The 17,125-nt window shown below is 38.2% G+C and overlaps 1 protein-coding gene across 2 annotated transcripts in view; it reads right to left on the bottom strand.

The window, feature by feature from the left end:
• LOC138316090 (importin-4-like) overlaps window positions 1-17,125 on the bottom strand; it is a 69,780-nt gene that overhangs the window by 4,984 nt on the left and 47,671 nt on the right. For both annotated transcript variants that reach the window (XM_069257584.1, XM_069257585.1), the window contains 11 exons: window positions 16,106-16,219; window positions 15,320-15,436; window positions 14,950-15,073; window positions 13,427-13,538; window positions 11,320-11,432; window positions 9,385-9,462; window positions 8,984-9,147; window positions 4,583-4,776; window positions 1,629-1,799; window positions 772-980; window positions 233-365 (listed from right to left, as the gene is read on the bottom strand). In XM_069257584.1, the coding sequence (XP_069113685.1) occupies window positions 233-365; window positions 772-980; window positions 1,629-1,799; window positions 4,583-4,776; window positions 8,984-9,147; window positions 9,385-9,462; window positions 11,320-11,432; window positions 13,427-13,538; window positions 14,950-15,073; window positions 15,320-15,436; window positions 16,106-16,219 (1,529 nt within the window). The remainder of the gene's footprint in view (window positions 1-232; window positions 366-771; window positions 981-1,628; window positions 1,800-4,582; window positions 4,777-8,983; window positions 9,148-9,384; window positions 9,463-11,319; window positions 11,433-13,426; window positions 13,539-14,949; window positions 15,074-15,319; window positions 15,437-16,105; window positions 16,220-17,125) is intronic.

The following is a 17,125-nucleotide window of genomic DNA, read 5'->3' as shown; positions in this document are numbered from 1 at the left end:
ATTTTATTGAAACGTGACCCTGGCACAGAAGTGATTTTATTGAAACGTGACCCTGGCACAGAAGTGATTTTATTGAAACGTGACCCTGGCACAGAAGTGATTTTATTTTGAACCCACCTTTAAAGTGCCTTCCCTGGGTGCCATATATGTTTTGCTGGAACAGCCCTAAGCTAAAACAATCTGAGAATTGACCACATCATGACACCTTCAAATGCTGCTTTAAAAAACAAACCTGTGACATTGGCACACCAGCTTTGTTAGTCATTATCATCCGACAGGTGGCAGCACAGATGTTGTCTAGGAGACGGGGATTTTCCGCTTTACTTAGAATGTCGAATAAGCACTTGAGGACATCTGGGTATTGTCTGATAAGTGGCTAAGGATAAATTCAAACTTATCTTTGTTTTTATTGCAGAATTAGGAGAGACGGTAAAATTCTGTCCTGAATTACTAATTTAATCGATGATTACTCTTTAAACAATTGACAGATTAGAGTTGCTATTCAGAAAATAGTGAAATTAAAGAAGTCATAATAGCTTGAACATCATATATTACATTAACATAGCATTTTGAATTACCACACAATATCTTGACTTTATCCCTAATCCTTCCAATTATTAGCAATTACATTTTTCCTATTTGATAACATGCCAGTGACACATGCCAGTTCATAATCTGAGAGTTACCAAACAAGAGGCTGGGTAAAAACTGAGGGTGAGAAAACACCATATTCCCATATGAGTGGAACTATTATACCAGACAAAAGGATACGAGTATAGTTTCTCCTCACTATTAGCTATCAGGACACCTACAGCAAACACAGCATTACTAGAGACTTCCTCGTCCTCGTCCCTCACCATCTTCATGAACAGTGGATACAATGTGTCAGTGAAGGGAAGGATAGCAGTCCCACAGGCCTGTACAATCTCTGCTAGCGTCCCTACAGCAAATGACCTCTCTGCTACAGAACTCGTCTGCTTCTATTAAAGAAATAATTGAAGGTAAAATAATTGACTTTTAATCACTAACAAAACTATTTTTTATAAAAAGATGCAATACTTCATATTTAGCTAGATTTCATACACTGAAACCGTCAAATCATATTTAAATACACTTATTCAGACTTTGATCAATGAAAGACCAATTATCCAGCTACTATCTACTAACCAATCGTTTTAGGAGGTCTGTTAGAAAGACCAATTATCCAGCTACTATCTACTAACCAATCGTTTTAGGAGGTGTGTTAGAAAGACCAATTATCCAGCCAATCGTTTTAGGAGGTCTGTTAGAAAGACCAATTATCCAGCTACTATCTACTAACCAATCGTTTTAGGTGGTCTGTTAGAAAGACCAATTATCCAGCTACTATTTACTAACCAATCGTTTTAGGTGGTCTGTTAGAAAGACCAATTATCCAGCTACTATTTACTAACCAATCGTTTTAGGTGGTGTGTTAGAAAGACCAATTATCCAGCTACTATTTACTAACCAATCGTTTTAGGTGGTCTGTTAGAAAGACCAATTATCCAGCTACTATTTACTAACCAATCGTTTTAGGAGGTACTATTAACTCAATCGTTTTAGGTGGTCTGTTAGAAAGACCAATTATCCAGCTACTATCTACTAACCAATCGTTTTAGGAGGTCTGTTAGAAAGGTTGAGAAGAAAGGCAGGAAAGCTTGACCACCAAGTAGTTTGGCCATTAGTGGTAGGACATCACCTGCGGACTCAATCAGCATCCCATCAAACTCGGCCACTTCAGTATCTTCCTCCTCTTCATCTTCATCCTGACAGGCCAGCTATTTATAGAATAAATCAACGCTTATTTATAAAATTCAGTGAGTATCTAGTGGTAAATATTTTCACCAACCAAAGATGTTGTTAATGCTACAAAAATATTAGTGAATACTGTAGCAGAAATATATGTTTACTTGAGTTATCAGTTAGGAGACGTTTGTACTCTTCATACAACTTCACAAAGCAGTAACATATTTTGTATTCAGTTTTATTATGAAGGATTGAAATAATAGAACTAATATAACTAATAACAGGATCTAATTGTGACCTGTGCCATCACATAAAGTTCCCCCAATCTCCACTGAGCCTACTTTGACAAGAGTGACCTCCCCTGAATAATGGTGTGACATTGTTTTACAGGTAAATAAATTTTATTTCGTGGAAGAAAAATGCTTTTTGGAAAGTCACATCATTTAAAGTTAATGTCTTAGGCACAACAATGCCTATAATTGTATTAGATTTATGCTCTCAACCATGTTCCTTTTTGTTCAATTTTGACCAATTGCATGCCATGGCGGCAATCTTGGTTCCTGGTCTGCAAAAATTCTCCCGGTGCAAATATCCACTGTTGCCATACATGCAAGGTCTTTATCCCTACAGTGTTTATTCCGGTTGAAAACAAGCGTTCTGACGCCCTTCAACATTGCGAATTTAAACACAACAAAAGAAGCGGAACAATATCAATAAACAATCCATTTTCAGCACTAATATCAACATTAGTCGGGCATAGAACTGGACACCAGATAATAAGAATTTCCTGTAACAGCTACAATAGAAAAATATGACAATGTAAGTAAATAAATGTCTAATTTCTTTATTTTGATTCCCAATTCTAAATTTGATGCTCCAGTGACATCACTTTTGAATCGTCAGTCAGTCCCGCCAAACAGTGATGTCACAATCACCGGAATTACGTTGCTTACATATTTCCCACGGTAGTAAAAAGGAGAACACACTTATTCGCTTTAGTGCATGCATCTTTTCTCGGATCATCAAAGAAGCATCTCGCTTATAGCGAAATCATATAAATAACCGGCCATTTCCTTTCATTTTGAATGCCATCTGCATGTATAATGAAAAAAGGTTACAGGTTAAACAAAATACACAGTCAGTATCTTACAATACAAGTTTTACTTTGGTGTCAACAGAAAGATTAGAAGACTCGGCAAAACCTCTTCATCTCATCTCATCGCACAAACGATACCAGCATCAATATTGATTACAGCAAAATAACAAGAGGCCCATGGGCCTTAGGCCACATGATCACCTGAGTTGGAATATATAATGAAATAAATTAAAGATGCTCAACTGCCGACAACTTTGGTGCATGCGCCATCAGTACTTCATTCCATATAGGATATAAAGCCACAGAATTTTTTCGGGATGCAATTAATAAAAAAACATATTTCTTATGTTTTTATCTTAAAGTAAAATTCGAAGCGCAAACTTTTCAATGGTGGTAATGGTGAAAAGTAAGTAGCTTTTGTAACTGAAAAGCAAGAGGCCCATGGGCCTTAATGGTTATCTGACTATTAACACAATATAACATAGTCGTTTAAAGATTATAGCCTATTTGACCTCTGTGACCTTGATTTGATTGAAGATCAAGGTTATTCATTTGAACAAACTTGGTAGCTCTTCATCCCAGCATGTCACAGGCCCTATATCAGGTCCCGAGGCCTCATAGTTATTCTCAAGAAGTTGTTTAAAATTTTGACCTATTTGACCCCTGTGACCTTGAATGACAGTCAAGGTCATTAATTTGAACAAACTAGGTAGCCCTTCACCAAAGCATGTTGCAGGCCCAAAATGGGTATCCTGGGCCTTTCAGTTCTTGAGAAGAATTCATTAAAAGATTTGAGCCTATTTAACTTCTGTGACCTTGAATGAAGGTCAATGTCATTCATTTCAACAAATTTGGTAGCTTTTCATCCCAACATGCTGCAGGCCCAATATGAGTATCCAGGGCCTTTTGGTTCTTGAAAAGAAGCCGTTTAAAGATTTAAGCCTATTTGACCCATGTAACCTTGAATGAAGGTCAAAGTCATTCATTTGAACAAAATTGGTAGCCGTTCATCCCAGCATGCTGCATGCCCAATATGAGCATGCTAGAACTTTCGGTTCTTTAGAAGAAATTGTTTAAAAGATTTTAGCATATTTGACCCCATGACCTTGAATGAAGGTCAATGTCATTCATTTCAACAAACTTGGTAGCTCTTCATCCAAGCATGTTGCAGGCCCAGTATGAGTACCCTGAGCTTTTCGTTTCTTGATAAGAAGTTGTTTATCAAGATTTTAGCCTATTTGACCCCTGTGACCTTGAATGAAGGTCATTCATTTGAACAAACTTGGTAGCCCTTTATCCCAGCATGCTACATGCCCAATATCAGTAACCTGGGCCTTTCAGTTCTTGAGAAGAAGTTGTTTAAAGATTTTAGCCTTTTTGACCTCTGTGACCTTGAATGAAGATCAAGGTCATTCATTTGAACAAACTTGATAGCCCTTCATCCCAGCATGTCACGGGCCCAATATCAGGTCTCTAGGACTCTTAGTAATTCACAAGAAGCTGTTTAAAGGATTTTTAGCCTATTTGACCCCTGTGACTTTAAATGAAGGTCAAGGTCATTCATTTGAACAAACTTGGTAGCCCTTCATCCCAGCATGCTACTGTTCTTATCAATACTCCATAATATAATAGTGTACATCTTATCAGTCATTCATAATATAATATGATAGTGTTGTCTTTATTACTACAGCGAGCTATAAAATTTTATGTTCAGATCACCTTATGAGTGAAGACTTCTTTCATCCTGGATAGAATGGCATCCACAGCACCCTGGACCTGTACTACTGGCTGACCAATGTTGCCCAGCATCTCCGCCAAATTGTCTATAACGGTCATCACAATCTCACGGTCAGCATCCGTCTTTATCAGCTCAAGGTATTTTCCCACGACATTGTTTAACATGGCTGTCAGTACTGAGAACAGAATGGTTGGAATATCAACAGAAAGCCTGGATACTTATAACACTCAAAATCATGGATATGCCCATTATGGTTTATATAGATAAAAGAGATGTTAAGTCAAGAGTTCAGTAATATTTCAGTGTGGAATATTATACAAATATTGACCTGTTTTCAGGTGGATACAGTGATTTATCAGCTTCAGGAAGCAATATTACCCTAGGCCGAAGACCGAAGGGTTATATCACTTTCGAGGGTTGATAAATCACTGTATCCACCTGAAAACAGGTCAATATCTGTTTTATTATGTGGCATTCACATGATGTAAACCATTTGACTACATGTATATGTACATGTATTTCTTTTTCATGATATTGAGTAGCCCCTCTCTCCAATACTCAATAGTCCTGTTGAATAATTTTGAAGAGAACAAGAGATCCCAGAGGAATCTTGGCGCCCACCAAAGAATGATTTACGTCTGACAATGGCTACCTGTTGGCCATCTTGTTGACCGATCGGTCGGAAAATGCAGTATGCACAATTAGACCTCGAGGGGAACCTACACATGAAATTTGATACAGATCCCTTCAGTATTTTTTGAGAAATAGCGGTAACAAACTTCAATTATCAAAACTCAAGATGGTGGCCTGCCGGCCATCTTGTTCATCGATCAGTTCCTAAATGTAACATGCATAAGTAGGACCTAAGGGAACCTGCACATGAAATTTGAGACAGATCACTTCATTGCTTTCTGAGAAATAGCAGTAACAAACTTCTATTATCAAAATCCAAGATGGCGGCCTGTCGGCCATCTTGTTGAATGCAATTTGCACAACAAGGGTCCTAGGGGAACCTACATGAGACATTTGAGAGAGATCCCTTCAGTATTTTATGAGAAATAGCTGTAACAAACTTTAACTACCAAAATCCAAGATGGCTGCCTGGCGATCATATTGTTGACCGATCGGTCCCATAATGCAATATGCACAACAAGGGCCCTAGGAGAACCTACATATGAAATTTGAGAAAGATCCCTTCAGCCCTTTCTGAGAAATAGTGGTAACAAGAAATGTTAACGGACGGAAGGACGAACGGACGGACGGAAGGACGGATGACGGACCACAGACGAATAACCCACCATCTGATGATGGTGGGCTAACAAGAGGCCCAGAGGGCCTGTATCGCTCACCTGGTTTGTAATGCCAAGTAATGTTCTGAATACAGGTTCATTGTTTCTTTTCTGAAGGAATTTTAATATTAACCTCTAAATCCCCTATTGGGCCCCACCCCTCCCGCCCCCAGGGGTTCAGAGCCAAAATTTATACAAGTTCTGTTCCCCTTTTTCAAGGATGTTTATGGCCAAATTTGGTCACAATCCAAACAAAACAAGAAGTGATTTATAGGATTTACCTCTATTTCCCCTATTGGGCCCCACCCGTCCTGCCCTCGGGGGGCCAGAGTCAAAATTTAAACAAGTTCTGTTCCCCTTCCCCCCAAGGATGTTTGTGGCCAAATTTGGTTACAATCCATGCAGAACTCTATGACTAGTAGTGATTTAAAGGATTTACCTCTATTTTCCCTATTGGGCCCCGCCCCTCCTGCCCCCGGGGGTCAGAGCCAAAATTTATACAAGTTCTGTTCCCCTTCCCCAAAGGATGTCTGTGGCCAAATTTGGTTACATTCCATTCAGAACTCTATGACTAGTAGCGATTTAAAGGATTTACCTCTATTTCCTCTATTGGGCCCCACCCCTCCTGCCCCTGGGGGATCAGAGCCAAAATTTATACAAGTTCTGTTCCCCTTCCTCAAAGGATGTTTGTGGCCAAATTTGGTTACAATTCATGTAGAGCTCTAGGACAAGTAGAGATTTAAAGGATTTACCTCTATTTCCCCTATTGGGCCCCGCCCCTGCTGCCCTCGGGGGGTCAGAGCCAAAATTTATACAAGTTCTGTTCCCCCTACCCCAAGGATGTTTGTGGCCAAATTTGGTTGCAATCCATGCAGAACTCTAGGACAAGTAGTGATTTATAGGATTTACCTCTATTTCCCCTATTGGGCCCCGCCCCTCCTGCCCCGGGGGTGGACAGAGCCAAAATTTATACAAGTTCTGTTTCCCCTCCCCCAAGGATGTTTGTGGCCAAATTTGGTTACAATCCATGCAGAACTCTATGACTAGTAGCGATTTAAAGGAAATGTTGACGGACGGACGGACGACGGACGCCGCGCCATGACATAAGCTCACCGGCCGTTCGGGCCAGGTGAGCTAAAAATGAAGGCTGATAATATCAATAAAATGGAGAAAACACCACGTAATACATTTTACTTACTATTTGAAAAATCTGACAAAAATGTACACACAAATATTGGCAGGGTCACATTGATTGCAGTAAACCTGCTGCTCTCCGTCACATCTCGCTGAATGATGATGTCACAATAGATATTTGACATCACAGAAATTCCCTTTACGCTACATTTGGGTACGACCTGGACCCTTAGGAATCTTATATCAACCTGTGAAGTGATTGTGACATCATTTTACATGATGTCACAATGCAAGATTTCTATATTTGGGTACCACCTGGGGGTTTTGGAATCTTATATCAACCTGGGATGACGTCACAATGCATAGTTCAGAATTTTCTGATGGATATCGTATTGTATCTTGGTGGGAAAGTGTAGTTTCAGCCAATCAGGAGCGAGCAAAACACACAGCCATATAATAATGCATGTTATAACCATTTTAGGTGTAACAAGTGCCATTGAAAGAGCTAGAGAAGCTTCAAGCACTTCACAGAGGAGATGAACATCAAAGTCAACTTTTCCTTATCTGTTTGAAAAGACCATACATTAGGGGTGACTATCGCCTACAATTTTAACTATTGCAATACTATTGCTATCAGGGAAAAACACTATTATGATAGTTTAACTATTGCAGTCTATAATTGCAATAGTGTTGAGATAGTATTGCATTCCGAATTATATTAAAATTCAGCCGATGAATTGGCCGCCATGACGTACATCTAGTGCAGTATTGGTTAGTTCCCTTTACCTGCTAGCATATCAGTACTTACTCTAACAGGATTGAAAACATTGTCGTTGTTTGCGTTTTGATTAAATAGCATGGAAAAAGTTACATTTCATTGTGACTGTTAGTCTGTTTATCAATCCTCTGTGAGTATATGATTTTATTCCAAGTTACAGAAAAATATCTGACAATTGAACTTATCGATAGTTTGGCGTAATATCAGCGATTGTTATCGACTTTTTGAAATTGCCATCGATTGACCGAGTTGAGAAGCATACAATCGCAATATATTGATAGTCGGATGTATTGTTACACCCCTACCATACATAAGACTAGTGAAACAAACTTAGTTACAGCACAGGTTTACGACGCGCGGAAAAAAAAAAAGAAAATACTGAAAGGTTGTTTACTTAGCCCTGTATCCCATTTCCAGAAAATGGAGTAATTAATTTTAAAATGCTCTGAACACCACAAGAATCGCCCATAATCCCATCATATCATATACCATAGTGACCAGTAAGGAATTGTCTTCAATGTAAGCTAAAAAATATTCAGATCGGATGATTTTGTGGTGTTCAGAGCATTTTAAAATTAATTACCCCATTTTCTGGAAATGGGATACACGGCTAAGTAAACAACCTTTCAGTATTTTTAGTATTTTTTTTTTTTTTGCGCGTCGTAAACCTGTAGTTACAGCATACTTGTTTGTGTACATAAGACTAGGGGTCAAAAAAGTAATATCAACAGGATTTTCCAGATGACATGGATACAACATGTACTATCAAAGTCTGTAGGATACGAATTACTTCAAATGGTTAATAAAAGGAAGTAATTCCAACCGTGTGGACAAAAAATTGTCAAATTTTCGAGGCGATCTGCCCCTTTATCAAAACACACAAAACGAACATGATTACATAATAAAATATGTACAGTAATGTGGGATAAAGAAAGTAGACAAATATTTAACTTACAGCACAATGGAGCGCAATTTGCCCTTCAGCAAGTGGCAGACGAAGGCCGGATCTAGCAAAATGTAGCCATGCTGTTCGGCAGAACGCTAAAATATGAGCAATGACTGGAAAGCGTGCCACGTGTGACGTCAAATGTGTGGCAAAATTTATATGTAGTGCTCATTTGTATAGGAAGCAAGTTAAGTCGCCTATCTCATAAGACTAGTGATACTTAGTTACAGCATACTTGTTTGTGTTTCTGGTGATGGAGATTCGGTGTTAGCCTTGTGGACACAGATACACATCTGTGCAAGAGCTGCGGTGGCTGTACGCTTTACACCCTGGGCCGGATATTCCATCATATCAAAGACTTCCTTAAAACTTTTCTCCAGATAAGGAAAGAATGCTGCCCTGCAACCAATAAGGTCCAACCTATGATCACATTGATTTTGTATTGATTGTGTATCATGATGAACTTTGTTGGACAACAGTACTTTGTTATAATGTTATAAAGCACAATGTCACAGCTTTAATGGATCAATTGGTTTTTAAAATGTAGTTAATTAGTTTGTTTTCATAGACAGAGCAAGTATTTTTTTCATACTATTACAATGATTGATACATTAACCTCTACAAACACTGACTTACCCTGAATTTTGAGCCAGTTCTCCAAGAGCACAACAAGTGTCTTCTTTCTCATCCACAAATGCATTCTCTACACTGATCCTGTTAATATCAAACAGAGACATCCAGAGATATCAGACGGCATCAGAACAGCAGTAGGTTTCACAGTCTGCTCATGTCATATACACTGTACACCATTGTTACACCTGGTGCAATATTTTCCTTTAATTTACTGTGATCCATTAAATATTCCACGGCTTTGGTGGTATACCCCTGACAAACTGTTATTCTACAGCTATGATGGTATACCCCTGGGTGGTACCCCTGACAAACTGTTATTCTACAGCTATGATGGTATACCCCTGACAAACTGTTATTCTACAGTTATGGTGGTATACCCCTGACAAACTGTTATTCTACAGCTATGGTGGTATACCCCTGACAAACTGTTATTCTACAGTTATGGTGGTATACCCCTGACAAACAGTTATTCTACAGCTATGGTGGTATACCCCTGACAAACAGTTATTCTACAGCTATGGTAATATACCCCTGACAAACTGTTATTCTACAGCTATGGTAGTATACCCCTGACAAACTGTTATTCTACAGCTATGGTGGTATACCCCTGACAAACTGTTATTCTACAGCTATGGTGGTTTACCCCTGACAAACAGTTATTATACAGCTATGGTGGTATACCCCTGACAAACTGTTATTCTACAGCTATGGTGGTATACCCCTGACAAACTGTTATACTACAGCTATGGTGGTATACCCCTGACAAACTGTTATTCTACAGTTATGATGGTATACCCCTGACAAACTCTTATTATACAGCTATGGTGGTATACCCCTGACAAACTGTTATTCTACAGTTATGGTGGTTTACCCCTGACAAACAGTTATTATACAGTTATGGTGGTATACCCCTGACAAACTGTTATTCTACAGTTATGGTGGTATACCCCTGACAAACTGTTATTCTACAGTTATGGTGGTATACCCCTGACAAACTGTTATTCTACAGTTATGGTGGTATACCCCTGACAAACTGTTATTCTACAGTTATGGTGGTATACCCCTGACAAACTGTTATTCTACAGTTATGGTGGTTTACCCCTGACAAACTGTTATTCTACAGTTATGGTGGTTACCGACAAACTGTTATTCTACAGTTATGGTGGTTACCCCTGACAAACAGTTATTCTACAGTTATGGTGGTTTACCCCTGACAAACTGTTATTCTACAGTTATGGTGGTATACCCCTGACAAACAGTTATTCTACAGTTATGGTGGTTACCCTGACAAACTGTTATTCTACAGTTATGGTGGTATACCCCTGACAAACTGTTATTCTACAGTTATGGTGGTATACCCCTGACAAACTGTTATTCTACAGTTATGGTGGTATACCCCTGACAAACTGTTATTCTACAGCTATGGTGGTATACCCCTGACAAAACTGTTATTCTACAGTATGGTGGTATACCCCTGACAAACTGTTATTCTACAGTTATGGTGTATACCCTGACAAACTGTTATACAGCCCCCTGACAAACTGTTATTCTACAGTTATGGTGGTATACCCCTGACAAAAGTTATCTACAGTTATCTACAGTTATGTGTGTATACCCCTGACAAACTGTTATTCTACAGTTATGGTGGTATACCCCTGACAAACTGTTATTCTACAGCTATGGTGGTATACCTGACAAACAGTTATTCTACAGTTATGGTGGTATACCCCTGACAAACTGTTATTCTACAGTTATGGTGGTATACCCCTGACAAACTGTTATTCTACAGTTATGGTGGTATACCCCTGACAAACTGTTATCTACAGTTATGGTGGTATACCCCTGACAAACTGTTATGCTACAGTTATGGTGGTATACCCCTGACAAAACTAGAGCCCAGGACTGACATGATATTAAGCACAAAGCCATCACATTTACCCTTCTATATGTTGTTGTTCATCCTCGTCGTCTTCCTGAGATATGTCCTCCTCTTCTCCAAAATCTTCCTCATTAAACAAGCTCACTTCTTCCTCTGCTGTCTTTATATGTGCCTAAAATATTGGTTATCTACCTATATATGTATCTGTGTGTAGTATTTCTCATAATTTCTTCAAGTTATGCACAACAGTATTTAAGTTGCATTTGGATTAGAATATTTATAAACTTTCAAGCATCTGATTATGTGTAGCAACAAAATGTGAAAAGGGGTTGGTGTCAAGTTGCGAGTCTTGTAAGATTTGAGCTTCAAAAAGAATATACGGTAATTTGGCTATTTCTGTAGAGGTATTCTGTATTTGCACATTAAAGAGTTATCTGCCCTTTAGGGTTGGTTTTGGTTGTGACGCCATAGGTTTGCAAGTATTTACTTTTCAGAGAAAATGACATGAGTTTCGATCACAAAATAATGACGTCAAAATGAATACCTACCCGCAAGGGAGGTAAGTCTGCAATATGCAAAGACGGAATAATTCTGATGGATGATTTGTGAGAAGGTTATTTAAATCATTCTTTATTTTTCATCAGCTTAATAATAACAAGAGGCCCATAGGCCTTAACGGTCACCAGAGTTCGCATATAGAATAAAACAAAGACATTTAAACACTATATACTGGCCCTAGAAGTCTGTCAGTGATTTTAAAAATTTGACTTTTTAATCTATGAAGAGTATTTGCTTCCATCAAATCTGTGAACTCAGAAGAAGATTTTTTGAAATTTTAGGCATTTTGACCCTGTTTGGTCCTTCACTCTGGTCCCCCAGGGGGTCAGCGAGGACCGATATGGATCTTTAAATGCTTTATCTCAGACTAATAATTCTAATCAAGTTTGACTCATTTCCTACGAAAATTAAGCAAATAATGTTCATTATATGTTCCATATATAAACTATAGTAAACCTCCCCAGGGGGAAACAAGAGACCCTAGGGTAATATAATTCACAATTTTTGTAAAGGAGCTAAGACCTTTCTATCTATGAAAAGTATTTGATTCTACTACATCTGTGAGTGGAGAAGAAGATTGTTTTAGTCAATTTTACCCCTTTTGGCCACTACCACAGTCCCCTGGGAGGTGGGGACCATATAATTCAGTTTTGATTGGCCTTATGCCTTAAGAAGGTTTGTGCAAAATTTTATTGAATTTGCTTCAGCAGTTTTGGAAAAGAAGTCTAAAATGTCAATTGTTTACGGACATACAACGGACAATGACGGACAGAAGGCGATTAGAATAGGTCACTTGAGAGTTCCTTTTCAGGTGACCTAAAAATGGCATTATTCACAAAACAAGAGATCCCAGAGGGATCTTGGCATCCACCAAAGAATGATCTATATCTGGCAATGGAAAGATGGATCTTTTCTCTGCTTTTCAAACTTTTACTACATATTACACATGAAATATGAGAAAGATTCTTTCAGTACTTTTTGAGATATATAGCAGTAACAAACTTTCATTATCAAAATCCAAGATGGCTACCTGTCGACCATTTTATTGGCCGATCAGTTCCAAAATACAATATGCACAACTAAGGTCCTAAGGGAACCTGCACATGAAATTTGAGACAGATCCCTTCAGTACTTTCTGAGAAATAGTGGTAACAAACTTCAATGTCAAAATCCAAGAGTGCGTCCTGTCAGCCATCTTGTTCACCAATCGGTCTGAAAATGCAATATGCACAACTAATGACCTAGGGGAACCTGCACATGAAATTTGAGACAGATCCCTTCAGTGATTTCTGAGAAATAGCAGTAAAAAACTTAAATTGTCATAAATCCAAGATGGCGTCCTGTCGGCCATCTTGTTCACCAGTCAGTTCCAAAATGCAATATGCACAACTAGGGACCTAGGGGATCTTGCATATGAAATTTGAGACAGATCCTGTCAGTACTCTCTCAGAAATAGCAGTAACAAGAATTGTTAACGGACGGACGATGGACGAAAGGCGATTTGAGTAGCCCACCATCTGATGATGGTGGACTAAAAATTGGTATGAGGGATCTTTTGATACAAAACCCAATTGCATATCTACAATATGTGATTGTGTGTATACCTACCTTTACCCCATCTGTTGATGTCAGAGAGCCAAGCATATGTGTGATGAGATTTTCCAGGTATGGACCAATATCACTCTTCATGATGCAAGAAAGCGAGGCAAACAGCCCATATCTGTCAACATAATGGATACAATACAGCAAATTAGGAACAAGTGAATGTGGGATTTTTTAGTGATTTTCTTTTTGTTTTGGCTTTTAACAGGACTAATTCATATACTACATAGTACCTGACAACGTTTGTACAGGATTTAGTATCTCCAGTTGTCATGGAACATAATTCTTTGTTAGCACAAGATATCATCTTTTTAAAAACAACATTCCATCATCAATTAAAGCAATAGTCTACAGAAATGTTATCATTTATCACATGATATGCCAATTAGTCCCATTTGATTTCTTGGTCATTTTAATATTTGGTCGTTTTGTGTGTTAACAAGAGATCCCAGAGGGATCTTGGCACCCACCAAAGAATGATCTATGTCTGACAACGGAAAGAGGGATCTTTTCCCTGCTTTTCAAACTTTTTAAAACATACAACAAATGACATTTAAGATAGATCGCTTCATTGCTTCCTGAGAAGCAGAGGTGAAATCCAAGATGGCAGCCGGTTGGCTATCTTGTTGACCGATCAGTCCCAAAGGTACTATACATAACTAAAGCCCTAGGGGAACCTACATAATGAAATCTGAGAGACATCCCTTAATTAATTTCTAGCGATAAATATCAAATTCAAAGATGGCGGCCACTTGGCCATATTGTTGACCGATCGGTCCCAAAATGCAAAATGCACAACTAGGGCCCTAGGAAACCTACATATGAAATTTGAGAAAGATCCCTTCAGTATTTTTTAAGAAATAGAGGTAACAAACTTTAACTATCAAAATCCAAGATGGCCGCCGGTCAACCATCTTGTTCACTGATCGGTCCCAAAATGCAATATGCACAACTAGGGTCCAAGGGGAACCTACATATGAAATTTGAAAAAGATCCCTTAAGTACTTTCTGAGAAATAGCGGTAACAAGAATTGTTAACGGACGGAACACAAGACGAAAGGTGATTTGATGGTGGGCTAAAAAAGTGTATCTTCCTTTTTCAATAGTTTAGTGACAGACCAATAGTACCCCTATAACATACCATATAATTATTGAAAGGTATTTTTGATCTTTTGAAATAGTATTAAATATTTTAATGCCATTAATTGATTCTTTTAACATTAAAGGCTGATTCTGAAAGAGAGGTAAAATATTACATGTTTGAAAATTCAGTTCTAAAAGAAATGCTTTGTACACTCAAGATTCAAAACTTTTACACTTAGCATGAAATAAATTGTCTTTGTGATGTTAAGAGTTGACAGGGTATGTGTCAAATGTCATTCTACTATTAACATCTAATATTAATGGAGGAATTTAAGATATGGGTCATGAAAAACAATGGAAAATCTTTACTCTCTTTAGCATGTTACTTTGTAAAAAACAATTATGATGATTAGTGTTTAACTTAAAACTTTGTCAAATATACTCACACACATCTGCGGAGGTCAGGATCATCCACAGTTTGTAGGAGATTCAAGCCGAGCTGTGCACACTCCTTTGCGAGTGGTAGGAAGGTCTCTAGCCCCACCCCTCGGGCCAACATACCAAGGGTATCTAGTAGGGACGGGAAATGAGCAGAAATCTGAATACAAATTGTCTAGCCCCATCCCGCGGGTCAACAAACCAAGGGTGTCTTGTATGAAACTAGTTTAATCTTAAGTCTGTTTCAAACTAGTCTCATTTAAAGTCTGTTTCAAACAAAATCTCAACAAGTATCATCTAAAATCTGTATAAAACAAATCTCATCTAAAATCTGTATAAAACAAATCTCATTGAAAGCCTTAATCAAAGAAGATTTACCTAGAGTCTGTATTTGTAGCTTTCTCATCTCCTCATCCTCTCCAGCCATCAGGTAGCTTTTGAATTGTTCAATGATAAAAGGAAAGTAAGGTTTCATCTCTGTCTTAGCTGCATTTACTGTGTAAAGAGATTTGATTATTAGAATGGATAGGGCGACACATCAAGGCAGGACTATCTTAATATTGAGGTCCAAGTCCAGAGCTCTATTCAAGGCTAATGGGAATCTTTTGTCCTGTATTATAGTAATCATGGAATAAAATTCAGAAAGATGTAATGGGAATACTTAAGAAAGGCTGATTTAGTGCATATGGTAGGAACTTCTTTGGTGCTATCTAAGTGGTTGATGTTCTCAGCTTGAACGTTTAGTGTAAAGTTTAGTCAGGGCAAAAACAAGAGGCCAGAGGGCCTGTATAACTCACCTGGTTTGTAATGCTAAGTAATGTTCTATATACAGGATATACCGGTTTCTTTTCTGAAGCAATTTTAAGATTTAGCTTTAAATTTCCTTTTGGGCCCTACTCTTTATGCTCCAGGGGGTCAGAGCCAAAATGTATACAAACTATGTTCCCCTTCTCACAAGGATGTTTCTGGCCAAATTTGGTTACAATCCGTGCAGAACTCTATGACTAGTAGCGATTTAAAGGATTCACCTCTACCTTGTTTTAAAGGAAATGTTGACGGACGGACTGACAGACGACGGAAGGATGGACGCTGCGCCATGACATAAGCTTATTTTCTAAGTCATATGCTGTTAAATTAACAATGCTCAATTAACACTGAACTGACCGGCAGCCCCGATGGCACTGATTGCCAGCTCCTTGGGTCGACTCGTGGGTGAAGTCTTGAGGACGTTGATCAGATGCTCCATCAGTGTGGACAAGTAGGGCAGAATGTCTTTACCTACAACAATACACACGGTATACATTAACACCTACAACAATACACATGGTATACATTAACACCTACAACAATACACACAGTATACATTAACACCTACAACAATACACACGTTATACATTAACACCTACAACAATACACACGTTATACATTAACACCTACAACAATACACACAGTATACATTAACACCTACAACAATACACACGGTATACATTAACACCTACAACAATACACACGGTATACATTTACACCTACAACAATACACACAGTATACATTAACACCTACAACAACATTAACACCTACAACAATACACACGTTATACATTCACACCTACAACATTAACACCTACAACAATACACACGTTATACATTCACACCTACAACATTAACACCTACAACAATACACACGGTATACATTAACACCTACAACAATACACACGGTATACATTAACACCTACAACAATACACACGGTATACATTAACACCTACAACAATACACACGGTATACATTAACACCTACAACAATACACACGGTATACATTAACACCTACAACAATACACACGGTATACATTAACACCTACAACAATACACACGGTATACATTAACACCTACAACAATACACACGGTATACATTAACACCTACAACAATACACACGTATACATAACACTAAACAATACACGTATACATTAACACCTACAACAATACACACGGTATACATTAACACCTACAACAATACACACGGTATACATTAACACCTACAACAATACACACGGTATACATTAACACCTACAACAATACACACGGTATACATTAACACCTACAACAATACACACGGTATACATTAACACCTACAACAATACACACGGTATACATTAACACCTACAACAATACACACGGTATACATTAA

Source organism: Argopecten irradians, chromosome 2, assembly GCF_041381155.1.
Source record: "Argopecten irradians isolate NY chromosome 2, Ai_NY, whole genome shotgun sequence".
Classification (NCBI taxonomy): domain Eukaryota; kingdom Metazoa; phylum Mollusca; class Bivalvia; order Pectinida; family Pectinidae; genus Argopecten; species Argopecten irradians.
This window is presented reverse-complemented; position numbering and strand designations above follow the sequence as displayed.